Source organism: Scyliorhinus canicula, chromosome 10 (assembly GCF_902713615.1).
Source record: "Scyliorhinus canicula chromosome 10, sScyCan1.1, whole genome shotgun sequence".
NCBI classification, from domain to species: domain Eukaryota; kingdom Metazoa; phylum Chordata; class Chondrichthyes; order Carcharhiniformes; family Scyliorhinidae; genus Scyliorhinus; species Scyliorhinus canicula.
Genome location: NC_052155.1, coordinates 63,585,546 through 63,602,273, shown reverse-complemented (window position 1 = coordinate 63,602,273; position 16,728 = coordinate 63,585,546). Strand labels below are relative to the sequence as shown.

Here is a 16,728-nt window from a genome sequence, read left to right as displayed (position 1 = left end):
CCACCCTATCCCCAGAACCACATCTACAGGCAATTTAGCATGGCCAACCTAACCTGCACATCTTTGGACTGAGAGAGGAAACAGAAACGCCCGGAGGAAACCCATGCAGACACAGGGAGAATGTGCAAACTCCAAACAGACAGTCACCAGAGGTCGTAAGTGAACCTGGGTCCCTGACATTGAGGCAGTGTTAACCACTGTGCCGCTGATCAATCTGTAAAAATTGGTTAGAGTCAACGTCAACATGCCGAATGTCCTTGATTTCCTGACCAAGTATAGGCGCTGTTGTGCTTTCTTGGTCGTAGCATCGATGTTTATGGACCAAGACAGATTGCTGGTGATGTGCACACCTAGGAATTTGAAGCTGTCAACCATCTCCACCTCGGCTCCATTGATGCAGACAGGGGTATGACTGAAGTCAATAACTAGCTCTTTAATTTTGCTGACATTGAGGGAGATTGTTGTTGTTACACCATGCCACTATGTTCTCTATCTCCATCCTGTACTCTGACTCATCGTTGTTCGAGATCCAACCCACTACAATCATATCATCAGCAATCTTGCAGAAGGGAGTTGGAGACAAATTGTGGTCTGTGGGGCAGAACGTCGAGGATCCAAATGTTAGGTTTTGGAGTTTTGACATGAGCTTGGCTGGTATTATGGTGTTGAAGACAGAGCTGTAGTCAATGAATAGGAGTCTGACATAGAAGTCCTTGTTGTCGAGATGTTCCAGGGATGAGTGAAGGGCCAGGGAGATGGCGTCTGCTGTGGACTGTAGCCATCTAAGATGGACACTGGGCTACAAAATGGAGAACTGCTAAGACTGCAGGGAAAAACAGTCACAGTGAGGACACACAGCTTGCAAAAGACTGTTTTGCATTTTGCACGTACAGAAACCAGTTTCAAGCCAGGTGCAGAGTTTCAGCCAAAGGGGCAAATGGGAAACAGATCTGCATAGTAATGAGGTGATCCAGATCCAGACCCCGGACAATAGAAACATTTAAGTATCGATGGATACTTTTCCATAGACGCCCAGACAGAATGGCGCCAAAGCAACCAAATACAAAGAACCGTAGGGACCGCCCCACCCATCGCGGAACGACCCTAGGATTGGGGAGTTTGAAAGATATCGATTGGGAAAGACCCAATCGATGAGGGAGCCGCCCCAAGGGGGCCTGAACCTCCTGGGACCTATAAGAGTAGGTCCCGCACATGGTTCGGTCTGTTTTGCTCCGGCCCAGATCTGCTGTTGCTCCCAGATCTGTTTGCTCCAACTGTTGCTTCCAGACTCCGGCCCAGACCTGTTACATCGCATCCTGACTCCAGTTTCATCACCGGCCGTTGAGCATCAGCCATCGAACTGTAAGTGCCAACACAACAATCGCTACGTGATCCAGACCTTGCTAGCCCTTGACAACTTTGCCAATCAGAAAGTTACAGACCAAGAACGGGACGAAGGCCTTGCTCCCTGACCTTGCCTGTTCCTGCCTAGATAAGTATTTAGTTGTTTAGTATTAGAAGTAATTTAGTCTCTTTAGCGTATGCATGTGTATTTATTATATTTGTTATAATAAACACCAATCGTTTGGACTTACTAATCGGTGTATGGATTTATTACTTTGAACCTGACCTTGATATACTTGTGATGGCACCTGGCGACTCAGAGCATAATTACACATACAGAGCCATAGTAGTGTTAAGCACACGGCCTTTAAACGGAGGCGTGTTAATCACACTCCAGTAAAACGAGCAACAGGACCAGTTGTGGCAATATGCTAATTGCAGTGTATCAAAGCATTCTGGAAGTATGGAGGTACCGATATGATGGTGGTCTTCTTGAAGCAGAGGGGAACCTCCGAGTAGGGAGAGATCGAAGATGTCCGCAACACACCCATCAGTTGGTGCGTGCAGGATCTGAGTGCACGACTAAGGACTCGGTCAGGACCTGCTGCTTCCTGAGGGTTCACTTTCAAAATGACCGATCTGACTTTGGACGCTGTGACAGTAGGTATGGATATGTCCAAGGCTGCTGGAGTAGTTGATACCGGTTTGATGGTTCCTGCTTGAACCAAGCATTAGAATGCATGGAGGTCTTCGGGGAGGGTTGCGTTGCTGCCAGAGATTCTACTCAGCTTTGCTTTGTAGCCCGTTATCTTGTTTAAGCCTTGCCACAACTGACAAGAGTCCATGTCTTTAGTCTGATATTGTCGAGGAAAAACAGAGTTATGCATATTCACCTATGTTTTTTCCACCATTTTCTTAACCAAGGTGAAAAGAGAAACTGTTATCATTTCAGATCAGTGACCGTTTCATCATTCCTATTAGTTAGTAAAAGTGATGATAGGTTACCCTTCTCATTGCACAGATGCTGCACGATAGCAGTATTTTATTTTTGCATCAAAATATTAGAATCACTACAGTGCAGGAGGCCATTCGGCCCATCAAGACTGCACCAACCTTCCGAAAGAGCATCCTACCTAGGCCCACTTCCCCAACCCTATCCCCATAACCCCACCTAACCTTTTGGACACTAAGGGGCAATTTAGCATGGTCAATTCACATAACCTGCACATCTTTGGTCTGTGGGAGGAAACCAGAGCACCCGGAGGAAACCTAGAGACATGGGGAGAATGTAATATTGTTTTATATTGAAGCCTACAGAATATTTTAGAACTAAAACCTCCAATAGATTGCTTTCTTAAAAGATGCACAATGCCAATCAATGTTTTTTTATGAAGCCAGTGAGCACATTAGTAAATTTCCAAAATATGCATACATCAGAATCATTCAACTCTACATAATTTTTAACGTAAACACATAATATTGAGATTCAAGTTTATCTAATCCAACAAAGAGGGATGCTGGCAACCCAGATTTCCATCTTAAGAACATACCTCATCGGCTCAATTTCGCCAACATTTAGGTTACATTAATCCCCAGGTACTTTACACCTGCTCTCATCAAGCTGTTTTGTAAATCATTGCTCCCTGGACGATTATTTTGTGTTTTCCTGAAAGATATTCACCGTTTGCAAACTTCCCAGTTTCAGGACCTGACTGAAAATACAATCCACTTTAATGCAGCAGCACATCGTAGAGCAGCATATTTGAGATGTCCACTGAATAAATTAGATGGTATGCCGACAAGGTTTTTTTTGAAAAAGGAACACATGTTTCAGGCACTGCTGGTATCCTTTTTTGTAGCAATGACAGTTTCAAATTTGACCGATTGGCAACACTTTACTCTTTACAACTCCGACCAAACATTTGTTGCAGGAGAGCTGTGATGTTGCATCACTATTGCCCAGGTGACGACCATGTGACATTGCAACTACATTAGACACTGAAGCATTAAATAAACACTTAACCTCTCTCATCTTTAAAAATGAAAAAATCCTCTGTTCGTCACCTCTCTCTGCTGAACGTCAACGAGTGTTCAGGAGAGGGACCGCAAGAGGGAGGGAAGTGGCAAGAGGAAGGGTCAGAGAGCAGGCTACAAGACGACGACAAGTGATAATTAATATAGCTTGGGACTCCCAAAAACTGGCACAAAATGAATTTTGGCTGTTAATTGTACGTGACGTATCTTATCAGGATTGGCATGATCTGCTATTTCCCTGTCATGCCGAGTCTTTGCTCATGGGCTCGAGTGGCTATTAACCTCATTTTACTATCAGGATGTGCACAGTACTCACATGGACTTTTCCCACAGTCCTGAAGCTTAAAGGAAACACTGACCATCACCAGAAAGATTACCTCCAAGACACACGCCATTCTAGACGGGAAATGTAGTGCCATTCCTGTACTATTTCTGGGTCAACAAAATCACAGAACTCCTTTCCTAACAGCACAATGGGAACCCTTCACCATACAGACTGCAGCAGTTCACAAACGGTTTTCCATTATTTATTTTTTTTAATGCCCATCCCGTTTTGGCCTGAACAATGTCCATCTCCCATGCATGAATCAAAAAAATTCCTGGTTCAGGTGCTTACAGCTTGTTTTCTCCATGGCCAGAGTACCCCCACTGTAGTACAAGTTGAGCATCCCGGATCCGAAAAATTCAAAAATACACACTTTGTTTAGAGCGCCGCTATGATGTCATGAGTGGGAAGTCCCACAAGGCTCTGGGTAGGTTCCTAGACGATGCGCAGTTCCCAATGCGCGCAGCATACAAGCAATTCTCAACGTGCACCGCAAATTAAATTCCGAAATCTGAAAAATTCCCGAAATCCGATACACACTGGACTCCAAAGAGATGCTCAACCTGTACAATGATATATTCCGGTTGTTTTTGGAGATTTGCATTACACTGTTCACACTAAAAACCTCAAAATTCATATTTGGCTTCTTTATTGCAGTTGCATACTACACCAATATTTTGTACAGGCTTGCCACCACTGCTCAAATCCCTCTCCACATATTGTTCTACATCCTAATCATCTGACAGTCTCAAACATTTGTTTCCATTAAATTACGTCTGCCTTGTCAGCCTAAGCCACCCCCAAGGTACCTTAGTATTCAGCATTTCATCCCCAGATGTTTACAGCACTCGCCCACACTCACTTCATGGCAACAAATTTCCACTTGCTTCTCTCCCCACTCCCAAATCATTTATATGAAACACAAAGAGGCAGCACGGTAGCACTGATCACTGAAACTTTCCAGGAACCATCATCCAATCTGAAGGAGGTCCATGAATAACTACCCTTAGCTTCCTCTGTCTGAACCACATTATAACTGTTGGCTCTATCTGATGGTTCTCACTATGGTTCTGAGGTTTGAACTAATTTCCTGTATAGTTGATAGAGTCCAGTTGAATGCATATAGCTAATAGGCAAACATACTAAAAGTGTCTTGACTGTGGGAACCCAGTCATTTCCCATATAACGAATTAACCATTGTATTCGGAATGGAGAATAGATTGTTCTCCGTCTAATCAACTAATTAATTTTAGCCAGGTCTTTGCCAAGCTAGAATATCCATAGAATGTGGCAGCACAGGTGGAAATAGTGGTAAAGAAAGCATATGGCATACCTGCCTTCATTGGAAATGACAATTACAGGGCGGCACAAGTTCAAGGTGTGTGTGTGTGTGTGTGTGTGTGTGTGTGGGGGGGGGGGGGGGGGGAGAAAGAGGAGGAGATATGTCCAGTGGAGATACGCGGGGGACATTTATTTTATAAACACAGAGGGCGGTGGTGGCCTGGAAAGCACTGCCAAGTAAGGTGGTTGAGGCAGATACGATAGCGACCTTTAAGACTTACCTGGATTGGGACATGAATAGATGGGGTATAGAAGGTTACACACATGATTGGCGCAAGCTTGGAGGGCCAAAAGGCCTGTTCATGTGCTGTATTGTTCATTGTTCTGTGCAACATGGCAGGTGCACCGCAGACGCTAAGCTAGTTTTGAAAGGCACCAGTCAATCTTAAGTAACGTCTGATATTTGATTAACAAGTTATCCTCTAAGTTACAGACATTCATTTGAACAAACAAGGAGGTCTCAGCTGAAAATTAGAAGCCAATGAACATAAATGAGGGGTTAAGCAAGAGATAGGAATTCCCTTAAAAATAGAACCGCGTGGTCGAAGTTCTTTGTTCCTAAATTCTTGAATCATCTATCTTTTTGTTTGTGTTTAAAGTGATTTCTTGTATGCTTAAATGCTTCTGACATGTGCTTGACTTTTTTTATGTATTGTTTGATATTTTGTTTCTGTGTGTTTATTCAGTTCTTATTCAAGTGTATGCCAGTGAGTAACTAACGATAAAGTTGTATTTTTGACACCTCCCACCAACCGCACTACTGATTCTTATCAGAAGGTAAAATAAGAGTACCAACAATAGTACAGTCAAAAATGTCCATCAAGCCATCAAGTACCCAAAGACCAAAACTGCACAAGAACAAGTCCTTCGGCCCTCCAGGCCTGTGCCGATCATGGTACCTGCCCAAACTAAAACCGTATGCACTTGCGGAGTCTATACCCTTCCATTTCCACCCTATTCATATATTTGTCTCAAAGCCCTTAAATGCCACTATCGTACCTGCTCCGACCATTTCCCAGGCAACCCGTTCCATATATTTACCACCTTGTGTAAAAAACTTGCCTTGCATAACTATTCTAAACTTTTCCCGTGCACTTTAAACTATGTCCCCGAATACTTGACTCTCCGACCCTACGAAAGAGCATCTGACTATCCACTCTGCCCATAATAGGAAAAAGCTAATTATAGCAGATGCTGGAACCTAAAACAAAAACAGAATATGCTGGACAATCTCAGCACGTCTGGCAGCATCTGTGGAGAGAACAAAGCTCACACTGAGACTTGTAAGGTTGCTCCATTCTCTCCCATATTAGGATATTCAGCACTTGGGAGCTTGGTCTCCCATTAGCTGACCTGTACCTCAACTCTATTTACGGACCATTGCTCCCTGGATCTTGTCTAAAAGAAAACTTCAGCATCTGGCCTTTTACAAGAAAGAGATCTAGATTTCCATGATACTGTGTATGAAAAGCTCTAAATTTAAAGAATATCGCCTCCACGATCTGGATTCTCCTACCAGATACAACTATTTCTCGGTTGGGTCACTATCATTCCAAACATCTTGATTAGTTCACTCTTCAAACTGCTCACCCCAAAGTACCACAAATTAAGTTTCTGCAAAACATTGTCGGGCTTTAATCCATTAAGACTTGGATTTTTCTAATGACTCTGCAATGTACCCCCATCCAAGGCCATTATGCCTTTAAGGTCTAATACCTAATCTGAACACAGTACTCCAGATAAGGTTTAGCCAAGGGCAGCATAGTGGTCAGCCTGCCTCACAGCACCAGGGACCCAGGTTCAATTCCAGCCTTGGGTGACTATGTGTGAAGTTTGCACATTCTCGCTGTGTGCGCGCATGGTTTTCCTCCGGGTGCTCAGGTTGACGGCAGCACGGGAAGCACAGTTGCTTCACAGCTCCAGGGTCCCAGATTCGATTCCCAGCTGGGTTACTATCTGTGCGGAGTCTGCACGTTCTCCCAATGTCTGTATGGGTTTCCTCCGGGTGCTCCGGTTTCCTCCCACAGTCCAAAGATGTGCAGGTTAGGTGGATTGGCCATGCTAAATTGTCCTTAGTGTCCAAAAAAGGTTAGCCGGTGTTACTGGGATAGGTGGAGGTGTCAGCTTAAGTAGGATGCTCTTTCCAAGAGCCAGTACAGATTCGATGGGCTGAATGGCCTCCTTCTGCACTGCAAATTCTATGGTTCTGTTCTATGACTCGCATAGTCCAAAGATGTGCAGGTTAGGTGGGCTAACAGGAATAGGGCAGGGATTGGACCGAAATAGGGCCCTCTTTCAGGATGGTGCAGACTTGATGGGCTGAATGGCCTCCTACTGCACCACAGGAATTCTATGATTCTAAGTCTACGTACAATTGAAACCATTTCCTCATTTTTGTATGCCAACAGCAAAGCCCCCTGCCCCAGAGATTAAAGCAAAAATTCAATGAGTATCTTTTTAAAAACTCTCCAGGTCTTTTATCTCAGAGGCCAAAACAAAATTAATCTCAAACTGGGCAGCATGATGGCTCAGTGGATAGAACTACTGCCTCATGGCATTGATCACCCAGTGTCTGCATGGGTCTCAGCCCCACAACCCAAAAAGATGTGCAGGGTAGATGGATTAGCCACGCTAAATTGCCCCTTAATTTGAAAAAAAAAAAGGATTGTGTAATCTAAATTTATTTAAAAAATAAAATTAAAATAAAAAATAAACTCCATCTCAAAGACATGCTGCCTTCCTCTTAGCCCACATGTGTCTGCTTTTGTTGCTTGTATCGACTCCTACAGGAGATCTGCTATCATGGTTTCTCCCGTCATGCTCATCTGTATTGAGCCATCCTTACACATCCACTGTAGCTCACTTGTAACCACTTTCTGCTGTCCTCCACTTTGCCCTCGAAAAGAGAGCTCTGTAGCTTTTCAGCTCTGATCAAATGACAAAAGTACTGACATTTTCCTTTTGAGGTCACTTTTCACAGTTCTTTTTGTCCTTGTTATTTTAAGTACCACTTCACTGGTCTTATGATCTACATGTGGAATTTTAGCATAAATCTTCACATCCATATTTCAAAGGCCTTTTCCTCTTCCCCAGATCCAGGTTTCTGAGATATACAGGAAAGTTGATGGAACGTAGCAGCTTGAGATTTTTTTTCCTTATTGCACACACTGGAATTCTTTTGCTAATATCTCTCCAGGTATTTTATTAATCTCCTTCAACATGCCAAAGGTTTATAACTACCCCAGACAGGATCAGTGTGGCCCATCGCCTGCAGGGTTTGCGATATACTCCCTTTATAAATTGATATCATACTTTATCAACCTGCAAAAGCTGTTCAAATTCTAATTTCTAAAGCATCCAGACTAATCTCATTATCAGGTCCCTTAAGTACCTGTGTGCAGTAAATTTAAATCAGGTAGTTTATTTTTAATTCTCAGTCTGCCCATTGCATCCTTTATCTCCAACTAACTTTCTAATTTCCTTGAAATTCCACTTTGGTTTTGGGAAAGTAGCCTCTTTTCTTTTGTGTCCAAGAACAGAGACAGTATTCCCTTCATTTTCCCATCAGTTCCAATGTGAGCCTGCCCGGTGCTCGGGTTCAGGATATCTCATCTGCAGAGGAACTTGGGAAGGGCAAAGATCTAATTGGCATGGTCCACGTAGGTACCAACACAGGCAGAACAAGAATAGAGGCTCTGTTGATGAAATAAGAGAAGCTAGGGGCTAAATTAAAAAGCAGAACCAAAAAGATAAAAATCTATGTCTTATTACCTGAGCCATACGCTCATTGGAAGAGGTTCAATAAGATTAAAGCAGTAAATGTGTACATTAAAAGGTTGCTGTGGGAGAAATGGGTTTGAATTCATGGGGCATTGGCACCAGTACTGGGGAAGAAGGGAGCTGTTTCATTGGGATAATTTTCATCTAAAAAAAGCTGGGACCAGAGTCCTGGCGAACCACATAACTAGGGCTTTAAACACATAACAAAACAGGGTGTATAGAAAGCGGCAGCAATCTAACTTCAGGCACAGCAAAAAAAGGGATAACTCTGAAATGGGGGACAGTCAACGCAGAACTGAGGATGTTGTACCTAAATGCGTGCAGTATACAAAACAAGGCAAATGAGCTTGTTGCGCACATTGAAATTGGCGGGTACAATGTTGGGGTTATCACCGAGACGTGGCTGCAAGGGGATCAGGGCTGGGATCCAAATATCCAGGGATATGTGTCCTATCGAAAAGGCAGGCAGATGGGCAGAGGGGGTGGAATTGCATTGCTAGTAAGAAAGAAATTAACTTTAGCAAGAAGTGATACAGGTTCAAAAGGCATAGAATTTATGCGGGTAGAGTTGAGGAATCGCAAAGGAAAAGAGAACTTGATGGGAATTATGTACAGGCCCCCTAGCAGTAGTCAGGATGTGGGGCAGAAAATAAATAAGATAGAAAAGGCATACAAGAAGGCAATATTACAATAATCACAGGGGACTTCAATATGCAGGTGAAATTGGAAAATCAGGTTGGTAGCGGATCCCAAGAAAAGGATTTCTGGGTGTCTACAGGATGGTTTTTTGGAGCAGCTTGTGGTAGAGCCCTCTAGGGAACAAGCAATTCTGGATTTGGTGATGTGTAATGAGACAAACTTGATTCGGGAATTTAAGGTGAAGGAACCCTCAAGGTGCAATGACCACAATATAATAGAATTCACCCCCTGCAGTTAGAGAGGGAGAAGCTAAAACCAGGTGTAACGATTTTACAATTGAATAAAGGCAACTACAAATGTATGAGGGAGGATCTGGCTAGAGTTGATTGGAAAGGGAAGCTGAGCAGGGAAAGACAGTAGCAGCAATGGCAGGAGTTTCTTTTTTTTTGGGGGGGGGGGGGGGTATTCTATTCGGGAGGCACAACAGAAATTCATCCCAAGGAGGAGGACAAGGCAACCATGGCGGACAAGGGAATTCTGGGACAACATAAAAGCAAAAGAAAAAGCATACAAAGTGGCGAGGATTAGTAAGAACCCAGAGGATTCGGAAGCCTTTAAAAGCAAGCGGAGGACAACTAAAAAAGCAATCAGGGTGGGAGAAGATGAATATGAGTGCAAGCTAGCTAGTAATATAAAATATTGCAAGAGTTGTTTCAATATATAAAAAGGTAAGAGAGGGCCAAGAATGGACATTAGACCACTGGAGAAGTAGAAATAGGGAACAAGGAAATGGCAGAGAAACTGAATAGGTACTTTGAATCAGTCTTCACAGTGGAAGTTACGTGTGGTATACCAGGAGTGTCGGGGGCAGAGGTGAATGTAGCAGCCATCATTAAGGAGGTGCTGGGGAGCTGGAAGGTCTGAAGGTGGATAAATCACCCAGACCGGATGGACTACACCCCAGAGTTCTTTAGCCGAGGAGATTGTGGCAGCATTAGTGATGATCTTTCAGGAATCACCGGAGGCAGGGAGGGTCCCAGAGGATTGGAAAAAGGCTAATGCAACACTCCTGTTTAAGAAGGGAAGAAGGCAGGAGACAGGAAATTATAGGCTTGTTAGCCTGACTTCAGTTGTTGCTATGATTTGAGAATCTATAAAGGGTGAGATTACAGAGTACTTAGAAGTGAATAGTGAAATAGACCGATTCAGTACGAATTTGTCAAGGGGAGGTTATGCCGGACAAATCTGTTCGAATTCCTTGAGGAGTAAAAAGGAAGTTAGACAAAGGAGAACCAGTAGACGTGACCCATTTGGATTACCAGGAGGCTTTTGACAAGGGTACAGGAGGCTGCTAAATAAGATAAGAGCATATGGTGTTTGGGGCAAGGTACTGGTATGGATAGAAGATTGGCTGACTGGCAGAAGGCAGAGAATGGGGGACAAAGAAGTATTTTTCAGGATGGCAGCCAGTGACTAGTGGTGTTCCGCAGGGGTCTTGAGGCCACAACTATTCATGATATACATTAATGACCTGGAAGAAGAAACTGAGGGCATGGTTGCCACGTTTGCAGATGATACAAAGATATGTAGAGAGACAGGTTATGTTAAGGAAGTAGGGAGGCTGCAGAAGGATCTGGATAGGCTAGGAGAATGGGCAAATAAGTGGCAGATGAAATATAATGTGGAAAGGTGTGAGGTTATGCACTTTGGTCGAACGAATAGAGGCACATACTATTTTCTAAATGAAGAAAGGCTTCAGGAATCAAAACCACAATCGGACTTTGGAGTCCTAGCTCAGGATTCTCTTAAGGTTAACATAATAATAATCTTTATTGTCTCAAGTAGGCTTAGATTAGCACTGCAATGAAGTCACGATGAAAAGCCCCTAGTCGTCACATTCAGGCGCCAGTTGCGGTACAGAGGGAGAATTCAGGATGGCCAATTTGCCCAACAGCAAGTCTTTCGGGATTTATGTGAGGAAACCAGAGGACCTGAAGGAAACCCACGCAGACACGGAGAACATACAGACAGTGACTCAAGGGGAAATCAAATCTGGGACCCTGGAGCTGTGAAGCAACAATGCTACCCACTGTGCTACCGTGTTGCCCATACAGGTGAAGTTGGCATTAGGAAAGCAAATTCACTGTTAGCAGTCATGCTGAGCGGGCTAGAATAGAAAAGCAGGGATGTACTATTAAAGGCTCAGGTCAGATCCCATTTGGAATATTGTGAGCAGTTTTGTGCCCCGTATCCAAGGATGTGCTAGCCTTGGAAAGGGCCCAGAGAAGCTTCACAAGAATGATTCCCGGAATAAAGGACTTGTCATTTGAGGATCAATTTTGGGTTCTGGGTCTGGACTCGATGGAGTTTAGAAGGATGAGGGAGGTGGGATCTCATTGAAACTTACAAACACAGAGGCAGAGATAGAGTGAATGAGGAGAGGCTGTTTCCACTAGTAGGAGAAACAGGACACAGCCTCAAACTGAAGGGACGATCCTTTAAACAGAAATGGGGATGAATTTCTTCAGCCAGAGGGTAGTGAACCTATGAAACTCTAATGCAGAAGGCTTAGAGGCCAAGTCACTTGGTGAGTGTTGTTAAGACAGAGATAGATAGGTTCTTGATTAATAAGGGGATCAGGGGTGATGGGGAGAAGTCATGAGAATGGGGATGAGAAAAATATCAGCCATGATTATATAAAATTAGAAAAATACAGAAAATTACATAAAACATTTTGCATGTTGTTCACTCTAAAATCAAAGAACATTGGCAGACTCGATGGGCCAAATAGCTTAATTCTGCTTCTTTGCCTTATGGAGCACAAGATAGGCCAAACAGGGATTGATGTCCACATTCCGTACTGACTGGCATCCCACAAGGTGTTCAATTTAAGATTACAGGTGTGGAATTTTTAATTTTCTCTTGGAAAGTGTGACCACAACTGAGTGCCATATGCGTGCCATTAGCATTACATTCAGGATCGGCTTTCAGAGGATACCCATGTGGACAGATCCAAATTATATTGCCAACTACCTCATCAGTTGCTACCCAGACGGCTACACAAATAAAAAGTTCTCACCAATAGCAGAATTATTAGTTACTTTTTCACATCGACTCTTTCCTAACATTAAAAACGAAGGTGAAAATTTTGCACTGGTTAGAACCCTGTTAAATGTGACTTTGCACAGACTACAAATGTACTGCAAAAGCTGGAAATCAGAAATATAAAGAATTTGTAAACATTCAGAAGGTCTGACAGCATCTGTGGGGAGAGACAGAGTTAACCTCACAGGTCAATGACCTAATGACGAAAGATTAAACTGAAAATGTTACTCACTCTCTCCATGGACGCTGCCTGCCCTGGAATATTTCCAACATTTTATGCATTTATTACAATTATATTGCACTGGAAGCAGAACACAAAGAATGGAAATATAACACAAGAGTGTAAGACTGCCTCTTAGAAGTGATCCCAGAGTTTAGCACTGAGCTGATATTTGACAAACGATGTGCGTTATTTATTTGTGATGTTTTACCAGGCAGGTCATAAGAGTTATGACAATACAAGAGGAGGCCATTCAGCCCGACTCCATGCCAGATCCCTGTCCACCCGTCTATTCCCAAAAACCTGCTGACATGTTTTCTAACAAATGCCAATCCAATTTCCTTTTGAAATCTTTTTAAAAAAATAAATTTAGAGTACCCAATTCATTTTTTCCAATTAAGGGGCAATTTAGCTTGACCAATCCACCTACCCTACACATCTTGGGTTGTAGAGGCAAAACCCACACAAACACGGGGAGAACGTGCAATCTCCACACGGACAGTGTCCCAGAGCCAGGATTGATCCTGGGACCTCAGCGCCGTGAGGCAACAATGCTAACCACTGTGCCACCCTCCTTTTGAAATCATTGATCATCCCCACTTCCACCATAGCACAATCCCAGGTCATTACCAAACTGTGAAAAAAGTCTTCCTCGTATGCATCTCTTGCCCAAAACTGTAAATCAGCAACCTCTAGTACTTGCATCATCAGCTAATGGGGATAGTTCATCTTTGCTTACCTTACCTAAACTGGTCATAATCTTGTACACCCCCAACAAAGCTCCCCTCAATTTCCCTCGCTCCAAGGAGAACAGTCCCAGCTTCTCCAACCCAACCCTAAAGCTAATTCCCTCATCCAAGGAACCAGTCCAGTAAATCTCCTCTCCACCCTCTCAACAACCGTCAAATCCTCGAGCTGGCTGCAATCCTCAGGTTGTTGTCCAACGGGCGGCAACAGAGGGAAGTAGACCTTGGAAAATAGGAGACAGGTTTAGATAAAGGATCTGGATCGGCGCAGGCTGGGAGGGCCGAAGGGTCTGTTCCTGTGCTGTAATTTTCTTTGTTCAAAGGACAGTAACATTTACAAGCTACACTAAACAAACAGGACAAATGAGAAAGTGTCCTAAATGAATACAAGTTTTTCCCCTTCTAAAAGTAGTTTATCATTATACTAACAAGTGGTGAAAAATAATTAATTCTGGGTAGTCATGTTTGATTTCACCAAGAGAAAAGGAAGGGCCATGGGCTAATGAAAACTAGTGTCTGAAGTATTGGTGTTTCAGAACTCTTAATTGAACTTCCATTTTGAGCTGCATCATGATAAATATACTGCTGCACCCATTCCCCAAGCAATAGCAATGATCCCCAGACTAGAGGAACCAGCAATAAATCCCCATGGGAATTAAACATAACATACCCCCATGCCACCCAGTTGTTTCCTTGGAAATCAAAGAATTTTAGAAAAAAAACGGGAATTATTTGAGAAGCACTATAATCAACAGTCAAAATGGAACTTGGAACACTCTAATTCATTTAAGCTTCTTCCCTAAAAATTATATCCTGCAAAATAGCCATTCATTGAACTAAGCGAATTTTACAAAATTGTCACTCACGATCAAAAACCCAAATTAGACGGCGAGACATGTTGGCTGTGCTGTCCGAGAGGGTAAATGTTTAGTGTGCCAGGTTTTGAGTGGGTTACCTCTGAGCGACAAGTTGTTAAAAAGAGTAAACTTGGCGCAGTTTCTTCATTGTTTGTAGTTATAATAAGGATGTTTGTTGCAGGTCAAAGAAATATGCCATTGTGACCCTCATATCAGTTTTAACACTGATACTCACCGAAAACACCGCATTCTGCAGCCCGAAAGGAATGGGGGTGAGTCTGGCCAAGGCCACCACCTTCAGCCCGCTGCCTCCTTCCACCACTCTGACCACGGCGCTGAGCTGCTCGTTGCCCCGGACCTTGGCGATGACCCACGCCGCCAGCAGCCTCCTGCAGAGCAGGTGAGCGATGAAGGTCCCGATCAGCACCCCGACCACCACCAGCCCCAAGCCCAGCACGAAGCCGTACAGGTAGCCGGCGGCCACGTTCAGCACGATGTAACCCCAGCTGCAGGGGAAAGAGACGGCGATGAAACCCACGACAAAGAGCAGTGCCCCGACCAGGCTGTCCAGGCTCTCCACCCACAGCAGCAGCTCCTTCAGGTACCGCCGCACCAGCGCCAGCGAGGAGAAGCAGAGCACGGTGAGCAGGCACACCAGCAGGAAGCTCTTGAAGCAGCAGCCGTTCAGGCAGTAGGTCGCCTTGGGGTCCCCCAGGATGGGCAGCTGGCTCTCCATCCCCGGCTCCTGCAGGCTCAGCTCGGGCTTCACCTGGACCCGCTCCACGTCTACCGCGTCGCCCTGGGCCAGCAGCAGCGAGTCGGGGCAGGGTCGCTGCAAGCCCCGGCTCAGCGTCAGGTGACCTTTGCCCAACTTCTTTAACACTTTGCTCAGTATCTGCAGAGAGCCGAAGCCAGAGTTCCACATGTTCAGTCTAGAGGAGAAATCCAGCCTCTCAGGACCTGGCAAACCAATCGGTGCGGTGTATATATTTTTTTTAAAGTGGAAATAATGTTATGATTCCTTCAAGAATTTGTGGAGAGGGGGAATGAACAATAAAATCCGATTTCTCCCCCGATGAATGGGTCCGCTCACTTTTTAGTCGAAACTCTGCATCAGTCTGGGCGGAGTGAGGGTTAAAGTGTTAGTCAAAAAGTGCGTCTATTACAGCAAGCTCCACGCGAAGGGGAGGAGAGAAGGGAAGGGGGTGCGGCTGGGATGTTCCCGCAGGTCGAGTGGTTGCAAAAAACAGGGAAAAAAAATAGTGATGTTTCTTTCTCCCTTCTCTCCTCCCCACTCTCCCTCCTCCTCCTCCTCCTCCTCCTCCTCAGATGATCCCGGTGTCTGCGACAGTGCAGCGGAAGCAGCAGGCGAGCGGGAGAAGGATGAGGATTCCCGCTGCCACGTCCTGTCTCATCTTTCCTGGGGGATGTGGAAGGGAGCGAAACGAGCACACACACACCCTGCCTGCCTTCCGCCTAGCAGCTGTCAGTCAGTCTCTCCACTCCGGCCGCGGCCTAACAAGAGAGCCCCGGGAGGACACGCGCCCGCTCCCCCTGGGCTGCCGCACAGAGCGCGAGCCGCAGCGAGTCGGCCTCGCGCTGCCCGCCGCCTCCATCCGCTTTTCCCTGCAGCCAACTCCAGCCCCCCCCGCCCCAGGGCCGCTCTCACCCACAATGCTGCTAAACTGCTGCACGTCACCGAGCGGCGCACAGTTTGAAAAGGCAGAGTGTCGTGGTCTGCAGCCACTCCAAAAACAATCAGACTCTTCCCTGGGACTCTTAAACAAACAAACCTTCCTCACACATTATTATTTACACGGCGTTTTGCATTGTAAATTACTCCTGCCGTTGGGGCCTGCAAGGGCGACAGAGCAAATTAACCAATGATGCCAAAACTAAATGACGTGGAGTAAGAACAGAAAATGCTAGAAATACTCAGCTGATCTGGCAGAAGCAGTTAACCTTTCAGGTCATTGACCTTTCAAGAGGGTCTTATGCAAGGTCAATGACATGAAACCTTAATTCTCACCAAAGGTGCTGCCAGACCTGCTAAGTATCTCCAGCATGTTCTGTTTTTATTTCAGATTTCCAGCATTCACTGTGTTTTGCTGCTATAAATGATTCCGTTTGAAATTTTGGATCATTCATAGCAGCATCAAATAGATTACTGGTTTAACTGGGATTTAAAATATACAATCTGCAAATGCAAATCAAAAATGTATAGGAGTGTCACCAGCAGAGCAGCCAACATGCGAGGTGTTCCAATGCCAGTTTCCTCTGGAATTGTTGACTCAGTTTGGAAGCACTGTGGCGGAGCGGAGGGTTGGATTGATCGTT

At 44.7% G+C, this 16,728-nt stretch overlaps 1 protein-coding gene across 4 annotated transcripts in view; it reads right to left on the bottom strand.

Annotated features, from left to right (window-relative positions):
• tmem64 (transmembrane protein 64) overlaps nt 1–16,026 on the bottom strand; it is a 76,564-nt gene extending 60,538 nt beyond the window's left edge. For all 4 annotated transcript variants that reach the window (XM_038809078.1, XM_038809079.1, XM_038809080.1 and 1 more), the window contains exon 1: nt 14,627–16,026. In XM_038809078.1, coding sequence (XP_038665006.1) covers nt 14,627–15,316 — 690 coding nt within the window. In that variant the 5' untranslated portion in view covers nt 15,317–16,026. The remainder of the gene's footprint in view (nt 1–14,626) is intronic.
• Nucleotides 16,027–16,728: the final 702 nt, after the last annotated feature.